Genomic DNA, 15,699 nt, shown 5'->3' on the forward strand with positions numbered 1-15,699 from the left:
AGGAGAGAGAAAGCTATGTTTTTTTGTCTAGATTCTTAATGGATGCATATGAAACCTTCTTTGTTCGATGTGTAACGGTTCGCAGGCACGAGATGGATAGGTCGGAATGGATGTATGGGATGAATCGGGTGCTTGACCCGCGGTACCTTGTCGAAGTGAGGAAGTTTATTGCCACGAGCTCACCGTGAGAGATCGAAGCGGACGACAACCATATGTCCATGTTCTCACTGCAAGAACCTCACAGCCTTCACGAAAGACGGTACGGTGCAGTCTCACTTGATTCGGTTTGGTTTCATGGAGGGTTACATAGTCTGGACTCATCACGATGAAAGAGTGGACCCCAGTGGCGATGCATCTGGTTTGAGCTCGACGTCGACGACCATGAACCAAGAACCTATAGCGCCCATGTCATCTCCAGCGACTGCAGGGCCAACCTGTGGCAACAATGACAGTGCTCGTGATTACACGATGGAGGATATACTCGACGATGAAAAGTGGGATACAAGGAAGTTCCACCTGTGGTATATGGAAGCGGCAAAAGCCGGGATGAGAGGTTTCACCATCAAGATTCCCTCGGAGTTGTTCCACTTGCCCCGTGCCGATATTCAGCTGCCTGTGGACTTCCAGGACATGTACAATCTATTGCGGGAAGAAGACCTTGACATCGTCCAAATCACCTTATTCTCTCTGTAAGTGATGATTGCGACCTTCATAGACCAATCTCTACATTTGTATTGGAGAACTATATGATTTTTAGGACACGATGACTTGTCCGTGCAGGTTGACGGTCACTATTAGCAACAAAAGGCACCATCCTATCCTATACCTCTCTCCAATGCATATTGCTGAGAGAGTGATCAAGGGTTTCCAGATAACGGACCCAGAGTTGACCGTGCGGCAGAGGGAAAAGAAGTACGAAGAAAACATGAAAGAGGAGAAGAAGAAATTGTCAAGGTACATCTTTGAGGTAATGAAGAAGCTCAACCCGGATGGGCCGCATTGTATTATGGCTGCCTACCACTTTGGGTAAGTCGAAAACATCTATGTAAAGCAAAAGTGGCTAGGGTCATGCCTTCTCGTTGACATAACCTATACTTGTTTCAATGGTGTAGAAATGACCTAGCCGGCGGCCACTGGGTTGCCTTCCTCGTCTATCCTCAAGATGGCCGGGCTGTTATATTTGACTCGTTACAGGTACCGAACAGAAAGGGGTACAAGGCCTTCGAAGACTGCTTGAAAAAGTAAGCCACCGAGCTTCTTGATCCTTTACGGTTATCGTATTCAAATTGACGCTAACACTAATACACTTCGTGCAGCGCTTATAGTGCATATCTCAAGGATCCGCAATGCTGGGATCGGAGAACGGAGAAATTCAAAAAGAGGCATAAGAACCACCTCAAAATCCGACGCGATTTCCCCGTAAGTATATTTTAAAGGTACTTCAATTATGCTTTTGGTATATATGTGCTCTAATGCTTTTGTATCGATCCTGCAGTGCGCCAAACAACCCTTGGGATCAAAGGCATGTGGCTTGTACACCTGCGAGAACCTAAGGGAAAGCAAGGAGTACACCATCAGCTGGAAGAAGCTCAAAGAAGCAGTGAAGAATCGTGGAGAGACAATGAAGAATGAACGCCAAGCTTTTAAGCAAATCAAGGCAGACATCTGTAAGTTCATCCTAGAGAAATGCGTGCTCGAAGGCGAACCATTCTTTGACAATGAAGGTGAATTGGCAGTTCGACCAGAGTTCGAGAAGCTTAGGAGATGGGACACCATGCTACGGCCGACCGATTACACCCACGCAGTAGAATTGTGATGTGTAGCGGATTCGCGGGTTTCATATGTGTATATGTGGATGATGAGAACAACTAAGTGGATTTATATATTATGTCGTGTCTTATGTATTGAACTTTCAGTCATATGTGTGTCTATATATATATATATATATATATCTTCTGTTTCTGAAATGAAATCTAGATTCTGGAATTTGTAAATTGTTTAAATTCATTTGCAGCAATGGTTCTGCAATGTGTTTTTTTTATTTAAAAACACTTAACCGTGGCGGGCAACATAAAGTGACCGCTACGGTTAATAGCAGTATCCGTAGCGGGCAACATAAAGCGCCCGCTGCGGTTAATCTATTAACCGTAGCGGGCGACGTAAAGAGCCCGCTGCGGTAAATAGGAATTAACCGTAGCGGGCGCTTTATGTTGCCGCTACGGTTAATCGATTAACCGTAGCGGTCGGCGGCGCCCGCCACGGAAGTGGCCACGATTTACCGTGGCCTTATGGCCGTGGCAGACGCGTTTGCCCGCTACGGAAAAAGGAAAATGCCCGCCACGGTTATTCTTTCTGCAGTAGTGAAACGAAAATGTTACAGTATCTATTATGCAAAAAAAATTAGAAAAACTAATATTAGAATAAAAATATTATCTCTTTCATTTTTACTGTACACACGTTTCTATTTCAAATCAACATCCATCACAGCTCATACTCCTCCCATTTCACTCTTACTATACACATTTTTTTTCTATTTCAAATCAATATCTCCATCACACCCCCTCATTCTCCTCTTATTTTCACTCTTACTGTGCACACGTTTCTATTTCAAAAACAATATCCCATCGCAGCTAATTCTCCTCTCATTTCACTCTTAGGCCGTATTTATAGGGGCTTTTTCTTGGTTTCGGTTCCTCGGCTATAGAAGTGCTGTAGCGAAGCCAAGAAAAAACTCAAATACTCGTATTCTCCGGCTCCTCTCTTTCCTAGTGCATCTTTAGATAAGTTGGAGTTGTTTTTGTTTATGCTACAGTATGCTACAGCCCCGAACAATGCTACATGGTATTTTGGGGGTTAGAGCCGAAGCAATCTTAAAGCTCTTCCAACCAGGACCTAATTACTGTCCACACATTTCTGTTCCAAATCAACATGAAACCAAGTTTTCAACCTAAATCCAACACAAAAACCTCAAATAGTGAGTATCTAGAGTCCAACTCTAAAAGTTATTAGAAATCGATGACTATTGCTAGATCTAGAAAGATAAGGCCGTGTTTAATTGGTGAAGGAAAAAATTTCGTGACACTGTAGCACTTTCGTTTGTTTGTGGTAATTATTGTCAAACCATGGACTAATTAGGCTCAAAAGATTCAGCTCATACATTTCGACCAAACTGTGCAATTGATTTTTATTTTCGTCTATATTTAATATTCTATGCATGCGTTTAAAGATTTGATATGACGGAGAATCTTGAAAAATTTTGGATTTTTGGATGGAAGTAAACAAGGTCTAAGTTAGGAAGGATTTTCCCATTATATTCTATAGATATCCCTAGCCCCCTCTTTCCAATCTTATATGGGTATCATTTTGTAGGGGTTTAGAAGGGACTCTATGCTTGAAGTAGAGATAGCGAGGGCTCAAGCTCATTCCACTCGGGTGTTACATCTGCCCTCTAGATGACATGATTGCTATATAAATCTTCAAGTTACAAATTGTCTAGATGATCGCATAATAAACTATACAGTTTGTTACGACGAATACCTTCTATTTTCAGGTTTAATTAAAGCCAAGGTGGTTTACTAAAAATGTTCGTTTCTAGCCTTCTATTGAAGGGTAGCTTTTGCTGCAACAGTCGTCGCAATTGTTACACCTATGTAGCACTGTGTACAGCTGTAGTGCAGACCTGTGGCTGTTATTGTTGAACTCAACGTGTCCTCGTTAAGACTTAGAGCACCTCCAGTGTTGGTTAGAAACGCAGACGGAAGAAGAAACCGAACTAGGAACATTGGAGCATTGGGACATTCGGTATCAAAACCAAAATTAGAGTTTGCAGATGAGTCATACCGAGAGGAATAAAAAAAACTGTTTTAGATGTGTCGCCGCCCAGCATTCCTTTGCTCTCATTCAAATAAAGATGTTCTTTTAATCCATATGGACGCACAAGTCGCTGCACTGGACACACCGAACTCTCCTTTTGTTTAACTGTATGGTTCGACGAGACATTGTAGGTTCCTTTAGGAAGGAGTGTCCTTTGTTAGGTTCTTTTTGGCACATCTCAAAAAGTGCTTTGGCTTCTCTAACAAAACACTATAGCCTTACTACTTGATTACTGTAATGTTGATGAAGTCGTTTCCAACCAAATAAACTAGGTAGATGATGAAGTCAACATTTGGAGCTTCAATCGGCTCCTACTGTAACAGTTACACTAGTCAAACAGTGTTAAAGCTGAAGCCGGTGCAAACCCTACCGAAGAGGTATTCTCGTCGTCCCATAAAAAATGATTTTCTTACTTTTAAGTAAAACATTTACAACTTTAACTAAATATGTATAAGAAAAATATTAATATTTATAGTATATATAGTTAGTAGATACTCCCTCTGTCCCACTAAGATTGACGTTCTAGCATTGCAGCGTTGTCCCAGTATTAATGTCGTTTTAGGTGCAGTATGCTTATCCACCCCACTGTCCAGCTAGCTTGTAGCACGCTTATCCATGGCTGAGAAGAGAAGCGCAAGAGATGAGAGAGCACTGCAGAATAGGGGTACGTTGGTATTTTTTCTAATGTCTTGGTAGCTGTGTCCCAACCCAAAACGTCTCTTATTTTGGGACGGAGGGAGTAGATCATTAAATATATTTTTATAATAAATTTATCGAAAGAGATAAATGTTGTCAATATTTTCATAGACTTAATAAATTTTAGGCCTTGTTTAGATCCAGAAAGGTTTTAGATTTTGACACATATTTGACAATTATTGTCAATCATGAAGTAACTGGCTTTAAAAGATTCATCTCGCGATTTACAAACAAACTGTGCAATTAATTTTTGTTTTCATTTATATTTAATGCTCCACGCATGTGTCGTAAAATTTGATGTGACGAGAAATTTTGAAAAGTTTTTGATTTTTGAGGTGAACTAAACACGGCTTTATTTTACCACCACAAATTCTATATATAGCGACGTTTTTATGTAACGGGGGAGTACAAAGTTAGGAAAGAAAGACAAATTCTAGGCTTCATCTGTTCCTGTAGGGCATGGCAGGAACAGTGACTGTCAGAATTGCCTGAGAAATTGAAGATTATTCAAAATCCCTATTGGTTCCAGATCTGCCTCACAGTTTTAAAAAATACAAAACCTTCGACTAGTATCTCTGGGATGGGTGTTGCGATACTGTTGCCTGTGCGGTGTCCGGCGCCCTGGCCGACCATCATATGGGCTCGCTAATCTCGCGTCAGGATCTGGGGGCCCAAACGCTTCAGGCCTTGTTTAGTTTCAAAATTTTTAGGGAAATCGACATTATAGTACTTTCGTCTGTATTTGATAAATATTGTCCAATCATAAATTAACTAGGCTCAAAAGATTCGTCTCGTCAATTTCGATTAAACTGTGCAATTAGTTTTTATTTTCGTCTATATTTAATACTCTATGCATACGTCTAAAAATTCGATGTGATAGGAAATCTAAAAAATTTTATAAATTTTTTTTGGAACTAAACAAGGCCTCATTATATTGGAGGTCTGAACTCCGAAGGATACATATGTGGCGTTCTCTTGTTCATACACGTCTATAGATGGTCATGTAACCCGAGGCACGACGGCCCGGCCCACGGCACGACATTTTGGCCCGGGTGCTCAGCTCGGTAACTTGCGGGCCCGGACCGGCCCGGCCCAGTGGTGCAGTTCATGCTTGGGGCGACCTCTAGGCCCGCGGACTGGCCCGGCCTGAGTTTTAGAGGTCGGTCCGGCAACGGCCCGGTGCCACCCTCGCGGGCATTGCACAAACAACTCATTTTTACATCACATGTTTTTTTTACGTTATTTCTGATCTAAGATTGAAATTGTGAATCTGAGAAGTTGACAGTTGTAAAAAATTGATTGCAGCATTATGCTAGTGAAGTAATCATTGTTATTGTGTGGTTATTTTGATTTTTTTTTACAAAACTGGATTGTGGGCCGACCCGGCCCGTCGGGCTACGCCGGCCACGAAGTCAGCCCGTAGACCCGTGCTTAGGCCAAAGGCCAGACACGCGGGCGACTGAGGCACGATACGGCAGGTGCCCGGCCCGATGGCCATCTGTATACACGTTTTGGTGTATGTACGAACAGCATTTGTTACTGCACAAGCACAACGCACATTATTGCTTTGTCATATGGTACCTGGATGCTAGTGATTTTGACGCTGGTACAGAACCTTTGGAATTTCAGTTAGAATCATTTAAGCCCGAAGAATCGGCCCTTGTTTAGTTCACCTCAAAACCAAAAACTTTTCAAGATTCTCCGTCATATCGAATCTTATGGCACATATATCAAACATTAAATATAGATAAAAGCAAAAACTAATTGCATAGTTTGTCTGTAAATCGCGACACGAATCTTTTAAACCTAGTTACTCTAGACAATGTTTGTCAAATAAAAAACGAAAATATTACAGTATCAAAATCCGAAAACTCTTGGCATCTAAACAAGGCCCAGTGGATTATATGCCCGCAAACGCTGTTTTCCACAGTTCCTTTGTCGGGCACAGGTTTTCTCCTTGAGTGAGCACTCTTAAGAACAACTCGTCGATCTGTTTTTCAGCACTATTTTAAGGATACTTTTCAAGAAATAACAATATTTTTTTTGTTCGCAATACATTAGCATCTTCAGCGAGCCGAACGGGCTGAGCGCGTGGTGCATGTATCTACCTGCAGGAAAAGGCCGTCAAGCATAAGGGCCATGGACAACCTACGACAGCCTATACGTGGAAAGCCTCACGCAAGAGCCAGAGAGAAAGAGCCATCACAGTCCACAAGGTGCCTGCGTCCTGTGGTTTCGTTCAATGAATCGCCGTCGGAGTGAGCTGGTGACCGCAATTCCTGACCAAAGTCTCAACACTTGTTCTCGTTTACCTTCCCGTCACTGTCGTTCCGTTCCTTTTTTTTTTCAAGATTCAAGAACCGTTCCCCTATTGCTTTTGCCTTTTGGCACCAGCAACTGATCGAGGATCACTCGGGTTCCGCTTCCATGTACTAAGTGTAACTATGCATGCATTTTATCAATCCGTGGGCTGGTTTTGCCTGGATTTTTCAAGATCACCGGCCGGCGTGCGTTGTCCTCGTGCGGCGGCTGTGCCTGCACCTGGACGCATCTGGTTTGATTGGAATAATTGGATGGAAATCAGCTACAGGAACACGTCTGCGGCCCTGTTTAATTGGAGATAAAAAATTTTTGGGTGTCACATCGCATATGTCGTAAGGATATCGGGAGAGGTTTTTAGGAACTAATAAAAAAATAAATTACATAGTTCGTCACGAAACTGCAAGACAAATCTATTAAGCATAATTAATCTATCATTAACACATGTGAGTTACTGTAGCACTTGAGAAATTGGTTATTATAGGACTCCAAATATTGGGTTTCTCTATAATAGGACTCTTAACGTTAGTTTCTCCTAAATAAGACTGCAAATAATTATAATCAGCTCTAATGATATTTTGTTTCTTTTATAATATCTTTTGTCATCTAAAAATACATGTATTTTTCGTATTGACCCTATTATCCTTCAGCTATCATATGGTACTAAATTCCATCGATTCAGACGCTCCTCCTCGCATAGTGGTGTCAATTAGCTTGGATTTTCTTATTTGCGCCCTTTCGCAAGACCTCAATTTCAGATCAGATGGCTTAAAAGGCGAGCATGACTAATTTGCATGCCGCTAATCTTTGTTGGAAAGCTAAGAAATATCGATGCAGTCCTTTCTCCTTTTTCTAAAACCTGCACTTATGCAGTAAAATAAGTGCAGTAAACTGTGGTCGGCCGGGAATTTGATGAAATTGGAGGGCTTGCAGCCTTGCACCATGAGATCATTGGCGCTAGATTTATCGGAGAGGGTTCGAGCGAGCCGAGGGCACATCTGCACATCCCTGTCACCAAGCAGCCAAATTCAGCAGTGCCGTGCCGGTGCGGCGGGTGACGGGGGAGCAGAGCAGCCGAGCTGCCGATGCCGAGAGCAGGGGAAACTGAAAAGAAAGGGAAGCTGCAGGGGAAACTGGAAAGGAAGGGAAGCTGCTCGTCTCGGTGGTGTTCACGTGTGAGGAGGAGCGTCGTGCGGCATCTCGTGTCTGGTAGATGAATTGATGGAATTGAGTACCATATGATAGCTGAAGGGTAATAAGGTTAATATGAAAAATACATGTATTTTTAGATGAAAAAAGACATTAAAAAAGAAATAAAATGTCATTAAAGCTGATTGTAATTATTTGCAGTCCTATTTGAGAGAAACAAACGTTAAGAGTCCTATTATAGAGAAACCCAATATTTGGAGTCCTATAATAGCCAATTTCTCGTAGCACTTAAAGCTAATCATGGAGTAATTAGGCTTAAAAGATTCGTCTCGCGATTTTCAACCAAACTGTGTAATTAGTTTATTTTTTTATATATATTTAATGTTCTATGCATGTGTCCAAAGATTCGATGGGATGGATGAAAAATTTTTAGATAGAAAACTAAATAAGGCCAAAAAAACTAAACTTTTGCCAACTAAACAGGCCTCAGTTTCTCACACTGCAGTCTTTCTTTTGTGTTGCTGTACGTACGGTAGAAGAGACGACGCAGAGTCGGACATTGCTAGCTGGGCCCTTTTGGACTGGACGTGGACGGGGTTTGACGAATGACGACGCCCTGTTTGTCCTTGTAAGGCAGGCGACGGCGAATGTTTGGTGCCACAGAACAGAAGCTCCTCCAGCCGGACACGTCCATGTCCAGATAAACTCGATCCTTCATCCTTTTGTCCGCCAAACGGGCATTTCAGATGGAAAAAATGTAGCAGCATTGCCGCATTGGCCGCGAGCGTCAGTGCACGACAGCTATCGACGATCCATGCGTCCCGCCCGCTTCCCGCACAGCCGCCAAGAACCTGACAGTAGAATGCATCCGAGAGCATAAAGCTTAAGTTCTGGTTAGTTCCGGTAAAATTTAACTCTTATCGCATCGAATATTTGGACACATATATAAAGTACTAAATATAGACTATTTACGAAACTAAAAATATAATTAGAGAATAATTTACGAGACAAATCTTTTAAATTTAATTAGTCTATAATTATATATTAATTATAAAATAAAACAAAAGATACTATTATATCTATTAAACTTTAACACCTTCGACCAAATATCCACTTAATTCTATCACAACTTGTACTGCATCGTTATTCGTATCTAGCTTTGCCGGGGCCGGAGGTGTGATGGAGACATTGTGGTTGGGTGTCGGCAGGCATCCGAGTCCCAGTCGAACTCTTCCACCTCTGTAAAACCAGCAACGCCCCTATGCCCCTATCTCCCTGGTTTCTTCTGCTCGTCTGTACTGTACTACTGTAGTACTAGAGAAGAACATGCTAAACTGAGCATAGGAGCAGGCTAAAGAGCGGAACGACCATAGATGAAATTCAACATATCTATGATGGAGACCAAATCAACATCAAAGGTCGTTTGTGAAAAACTAAAATAATGAATTCAAAATTGAAGAACTTAAAACACATATTGGGGCCTCTAAACGATCTTAGATAAAGAAAAATTGTCAACTATGAAGTTACAAATCTTAATAGGAATATAACTTTGGTATAGACTATATCAATATCCGAGTCATTTGATTTTTTCTAAAAAATAATTTTAAAATCTAGTAACTTAAAACAAATATTTGGCCCTTTTCAAATATGTTAAATAATAATGATATCAACTACAGAGTTGTAGGTCGTGTAGGGAACTAGGGATACAACTTTGATATAAATTTGTATTCATATGATTTCATATGAAAGGTAGACAAATGATATGTGGGCTCCATGGTCATGTCACAAAATCACCTAAGAAACACTTTAAAATTGTCAAGGAGATATGTTTCCAAATTTTAAAATTAAAGATGCGTATGTTATCCAGTATTGAAGTTTGAGAGGATCTTCCAAATTCAACGACTAGTTTAGGGGGATTAATCAGACTTACATCACATTGAGCCCTCCACAATCTGATACTAATGAACTATCATTGTGATATGATTTTCCTCATCATACTTCAAAACTTGACATCTTACCCTCCAAACTCTCAAACCATCCAAATTATCTCTCTGCCTTGATTTGTAGTGGTTTTGAAGCCAGATTCATAATCTTTAATTAAAAAATAGGGTAAATACTTATTACAATTTTTAATCATAGAAAACATCCATAAGTTTTAAAAACTAATAAAAATCCTAGGTATGGATGGAGATACAAATAATCTAAATAAAATATTTAAAGCTTATGAAAAAATTTTCTGACATTTCTAAAAATATTTAGATACAGGAAAAAGAGAAAATATCAAGACAAATGTAAAACGTTCTAATTGATGTATAAACATGTTTTAAAAAAATCACAACAAAACATAATATGCAATATAGAGGATAAATTCATTCAACTTGCATTCATGTTGCTTGATCAATAATTTTTCCATAGAAAGTTTTTAAAATATATTCAAACATAGAATGTTTTTGGAGTTTACTAGTTTTTTATATTTATACCATTTTGTAGAGCTAAATTCAAATTTTTTAAAACTTTTAGAGATATTTTCACGAGCTCTAAAAAGTTTATTTGGGTTCATATCCCAATCCATCTCTAGCATTTTTCTCATAATATTTAAAATCTTAGAGATATTTTTGTGGTTAAAAAATCTTATCAAGTATTTATCAGATTTTTTATTAACTGAAAACAAGACGATGCCACCTTTAAAACCACTTCAATCTATAGCAAGAAGGTAACTAGATTTTTTTGAGAGTTTAGAGTTTAAGAGGTCTGATTTAATTTACAGCTCAATGAGAAAATTGAGACGATAATTTATAGAGATAAAATGGACTTTTTTTTTCAAATGAAAATTGCAGCCCAACCCAGTGGTGTCCGTCTGTTGCAAGCAAGCAAAGCATTGCTTAGCCAAGGCCGTCAGGTGAATCAGGCCTACACAAAGCAGAGTCCCGAACCCAGCAAACTGAAGTTCTTAACAGCCCAAGCACATGACCAAGGCCCACGACCAGTTGTCCCACTGTAGAGACTGTTCCCATGATGCAACCGCGAGTACATGCCACAGTGGCGAAGCTAGAGCAAATTAGAGGATGATGCACTTGCCTTGTGGGTGCATAGACTTGTGCTATACGTGGTGCATATATGGTGAAATTTTAGAAAAAAATATTGTTTTTCCAAAATTTGGGTGGTGCATTTGCACCCACTAGCTTGTAGCTAGCTTCGCCCCTGACATGCCACGAATTCATAGTAACCATCTAATGTATGAGAGAGCTGTAATTGTTCTTTCCAACTATCCCTACTTAATAATTTATATAGTTATATCTCATAAGTTGGATGATTATACATAGACAAGTGGCATAAAAGCCATGACACACACCCACAATTACATCCCCACCTTATTTTTCCACACACGTGGCGTGTACTCCCTTCATCTCAAAATAAGTGCATTCTAGTTATGAACCTAGATAAAATTGTCCAGATTTCATATAGCTAATAAAAGGTCACTTATTTGGAATAGTTTGGTAACCACTTCAGTATTTCCAGAGTATATCATTCTGTAGTCGTCCTCTGTACAGAATGGGAATTCCTTAAAGCCAATGAAGAGTCGGAACACCGGATAATCCATTTGGTACGGCACATGACATGACTATCAAGCAAGCCACAATAATATATACCGGGTGTACACATGTTGCCCCTAGCACAGAATCACAACAGGAAAAAAAGTTGCATCCTCCCTGATCCACACAATTTGGAGCTTGGGGGTCGTATCGTATTGCTTTGAGCGATCGAGCACACTTCCTGCAATGCAATGCAATGCAACGGCCCCAACTACAACTGCCACGGTGTAGCAGTAGTAGAATATATCTTATCCAGACATATCCAAGTGTAGCGCTCCCATAGGCGGGGTTGGCCGGCGACGAATCTATTCCATCCACTGCAGGTGATCCACATCACAACAAATCCACGGCGTCTCATCCCGTCCTCTCGCCGCGCGTCCCTGTCCGCGCCGCGCGCCTTCTCCGCACCACAAAACCAGGGGCAGCGCAGCCACAAATCCCCATTGCAGCAGCTGACAGACTCAACCGACCGACAGACAGACATGGCCGCCTCCACCGTCTCCGGCCTCGCCGGCGCCTCCTCCCTGGCCAGCCGCCCGGCTTTCTCCACCAGTAAGTAACGTCGTCCCTCCCATTAATTCCATCGTCGTCTGCAGAATAATGCACCTTCTATCTTGCAGTTGCATCACTGACGAAAAATGCTCCTTCTTGCGTCGTTGCAGGCTTCACGAGGGGCAGCCGGGTGTCGGCGAGGAACCCGCTGATGACGAGGAACCTGGAGAGGAACGGCAGGATCACCTGCATGACGTGAGTAATTAACTGGACACTTAAAACGAGCTCTCGCTCTCGCTCTCGCTCTCTGTGAAATACTCGTGGAGGAGCTGATGATCGCGGCGATCGATTTCTAGGTTTCCCCGGGACTGGCTGCGGAGGGACCTGAGCATCATCGGGTATGGGCTGATCGGCTGGATGGGCCCGTCCAGCATCCCGGCCATCAACGGCAACAGCCTCACGGGGCTCTTCTTCTCCAGCATCGGCGAGGAGCTGGCGCACTTCCCCACGCCGCCGCCCGTCACCTCCCAGTTCTGGCTGTGGCTAGTCACGTGGCACCTGGGTCTCTTCATCGTGCTCACCTTCGGCCAGATCGGCTTCAAGGGCAGGACAGAGGACTACTTCGAGAAGTGATCAGCGCGCGGCCACGATCGATCAAGCTCCGATCCATGCATCGTCTCTGATATGATGCTGCGTTGCGTTCCGCTGCGTGCGTGCCGCAGCAACCAGCAATCGATCGAACCTTTGCTGTATAATAGTATATGATGGTTCTGATTTGGTTCAAAAATGTGTGATATGCTACTTTTGAGCTCAAAAAATGTAAATCTATGCCGCGCGCCCCCTGCACGCTCTGGTTCAATTTGATGAATCTATAGCAAGCTAGTCTTCTCTCAAATACTCCCTCTCGCTCCGGTCACAGAAACATGCATGCATGTGTTTGTTTAGTATATACAAGATTTGATCAAACGTTAAAATTACAAGCATCACCACCTTGTCCGCCATCCCAGTGCACGTCTCCATCTGCTGCTCCCTCTCTCCCTGGGCCATTAGGGAGATCGACAAGCGGCGCAGGGTGTTTGTTTGGGCAGGCACAGACACGGTCTCGGGCGGACGTTGCCGGGTGGCTTGGACGGTGGCCTGTTCACCGCGGGACCTTGGCGGTCTGGGCCTCCCGGACCTGCGCACCCTTGGATTCGCACTCCGCCTTCGCTGGGAGTGGCAGAGGCGGTCTGACATTGACGCGCCATGGGCGCTGCTGCCTTCACGCGCCGAGAAGGCCGTCGCAGCCATGTTCAGCGCATCGGTCTCCGTCCAGGTTGGCGACGGCACGCGTACCCTCTTCTGGACCGACTCCTGGCTGCCCGACGGCCCGATCGAGCGGTCCGCGCCGACTCTCTTCGCCCGTGTTGGCCACCGACGTAGAAGAAGAACGGTGAAGGACGCCCTCACCGCCCACCGATGGGTACGAGATATCGCTGGGGCTCGTACCCAGCCGGTGATGCTTGCGATCCTCGACCTCGCGGACAAACTAGCTGGGGTGCACCTCACACCGGGGCTCGACGACAGGTTCATTTGGAAGTGGACCGCGTCGGGCGACTACTCCAGTGCCTCTGCGTATCGCGCCTTCTTTGCGGGAACGACCGAGCTACTTGGCGCACGCGAGCTGTGGAAGACACGCCCCCCCCCCCCCAAGGTCAAATTTTTCTTCTGGCTGGGCCTCCATGGTCGTCTCTGGACCTCGGAGCGGCGAGCGCGCCACGGACTACAGCAGTCCCCCACCTGTGTTCTTTGCGACCAGCTGGACGAGACGCACGATCACCTGCTGGCTGCATGCGTCTACACGCGCGAGGTGTGGCTGCGCATCCTGTCTACGTTTGCCCTCGGTCACCTGACGCCCACCGCGGATGACACGCTGCTGGACTGGTGGCTGCGGACGCGTGCGCGGTTCCACGACGTCCTACAGAAGGCGTTCGACGACGACCCATCCCCTGCGACCACCCTGCTGGATCGTGTCAAGGAGGAGGCCGATTCCTGGATCGCGGCGGGCTTCCGTAGCCTAGCGGCGTTCGCCTCCCTCGTGCCTTAGATCACGCTCTCTACCCCCCAGCAGACCATCCTGTTAGAAGTACAACTGTTCCCGCTCCACCGTTCTAGCCGGTGCTTTGTGTAGTGTGTGGGGCGTTCCGGATATGGCATCTCGCCCTTCCCGGACGTTCATGTATTTAAGAACTCCTTTTTCCCTTAAAGAAGCACGTGCTTAGCACGCTTTCGAAAAAAAAATGTAACGTTAAAATTATTTAGTTTAATTTGGAAACATGTAACATAACATACTATATATGTGCAATTTGTACTGAAAGATGATACTTGCAAAAATTCATGAATTTGACGGATTTTAGAAACGCACTCTAGGTTTTACTCAATCCATTCCAGATTGTAAGTCGTTTGACTTTTTTAATATCAAGTTTGACCACTCGTCTTATTCAAAGTTTTGTACAAAATATTACTTTTTTTTGTTGTATATTGGTTTATTAATAAAAATTCTTCAAGAATGATTTAAATTTAACTATATTTGCACAAATTTTTTGAATAAAACGAGTGGTCAAACTTGGGGTAAAAAAAGTCAAACGACTTACAATTTGGGATGGAGGGGATGGAGGGAGTTGCCAAAGATGTGCATAAAAGATCGTGCAAAATTAAACGTGACAAATATTTTCGACGGGTTGTGAGTAACAGGAGTAAGCAACGAAGAACCCTTCCATTTTTGCAACACAAACGGCACAAGGAAATGATCAAAACGAGCTCTAAAAAGCGTGTACAAACCCGAAGACCATAGCTTACGATGACATGTTAATAGAGAGGCCAAAAGCATCTATTTGTGGATTGTCCATAACTTCTAATCAAGCATTTGATTTTTTCTATGAACTTAAATAAACACAAAAAATGATATCAAATGTTGATATTAATTTCTATAAAGTTATAAACTTAATTATAAAGTTATAAACTTAATTAAACACCAAAAAACCGACTTACTCAAATCTAGAATTGCACTTTTTTGAGACTGACATAGTAATATTCCCTCCATTCTGTTTTATATATTGTTTTGGCTTTTCTACATACACAACTTTACATAAAAAATTCAAAATAACCTATAATTTAGGATATAAGTTGGTAATTAAACAACTTTGTTTTTGAATCAATATGGCGGACTTTATTCATTGAGGATAGTTAAATCGTTTATTACTAGAAAATCAAGAATAAAGCTAAGGGGCTTATCGACCCCAAGTACAATTTTGCTTAGAGTGCAACAACTGAATTTGCTAAAAATCATCCATTCTTTATTGTCTCTACCATCTCCGTGCATTTTGATCATACGATAAGCCGACTACACCCTATACATAATTTTTATTATGTATGTGGATATATCATATATCTAGATGTATAATAAAGGCTATATACTTGGAAAAGTTAAAACGATCTACAATTTGAGACAGATAGTGGTAACAAATAAACAACTTGCTTACACGTAAGAAAGCGAGGGAATGTTTTGTTCCATGGATAAAAAAACCCATAAATATCT

General features: G+C 42.6%; 2 protein-coding genes across 2 annotated transcripts; both read left to right on the forward strand.

Annotated features, from left to right (window-relative positions):
• On the forward strand, window positions 796–1,372 carry LOC110436158. The gene is made up of 2 exons (XM_021462457.1): window positions 796–1,026; window positions 1,113–1,372. The coding sequence occupies exons 1-2, from the start codon at window positions 836–838 to the stop codon at window positions 1,243–1,245; spliced, it is 324 nt and encodes a 107-aa protein (XP_021318132.1). The 5' UTR covers window positions 796–835; the 3' UTR covers window positions 1,246–1,372.
• Window positions 11,715–13,017, forward strand: LOC8075293 (photosystem I subunit O). Its single transcript, XM_002446392.2, has 3 exons — window positions 11,715–12,182; window positions 12,293–12,377; window positions 12,479–13,017. The coding sequence occupies exons 1-3, from the start codon at window positions 12,113–12,115 to the stop codon at window positions 12,753–12,755; spliced, it is 432 nt and encodes a 143-aa protein (XP_002446437.1). The 5' UTR covers window positions 11,715–12,112; the 3' UTR covers window positions 12,756–13,017.

This window comes from Sorghum bicolor, chromosome 6 (genome assembly GCF_000003195.3).
Source record: "Sorghum bicolor cultivar BTx623 chromosome 6, Sorghum_bicolor_NCBIv3, whole genome shotgun sequence".
NCBI lineage: Eukaryota > Viridiplantae > Streptophyta > Magnoliopsida > Poales > Poaceae > Sorghum > Sorghum bicolor.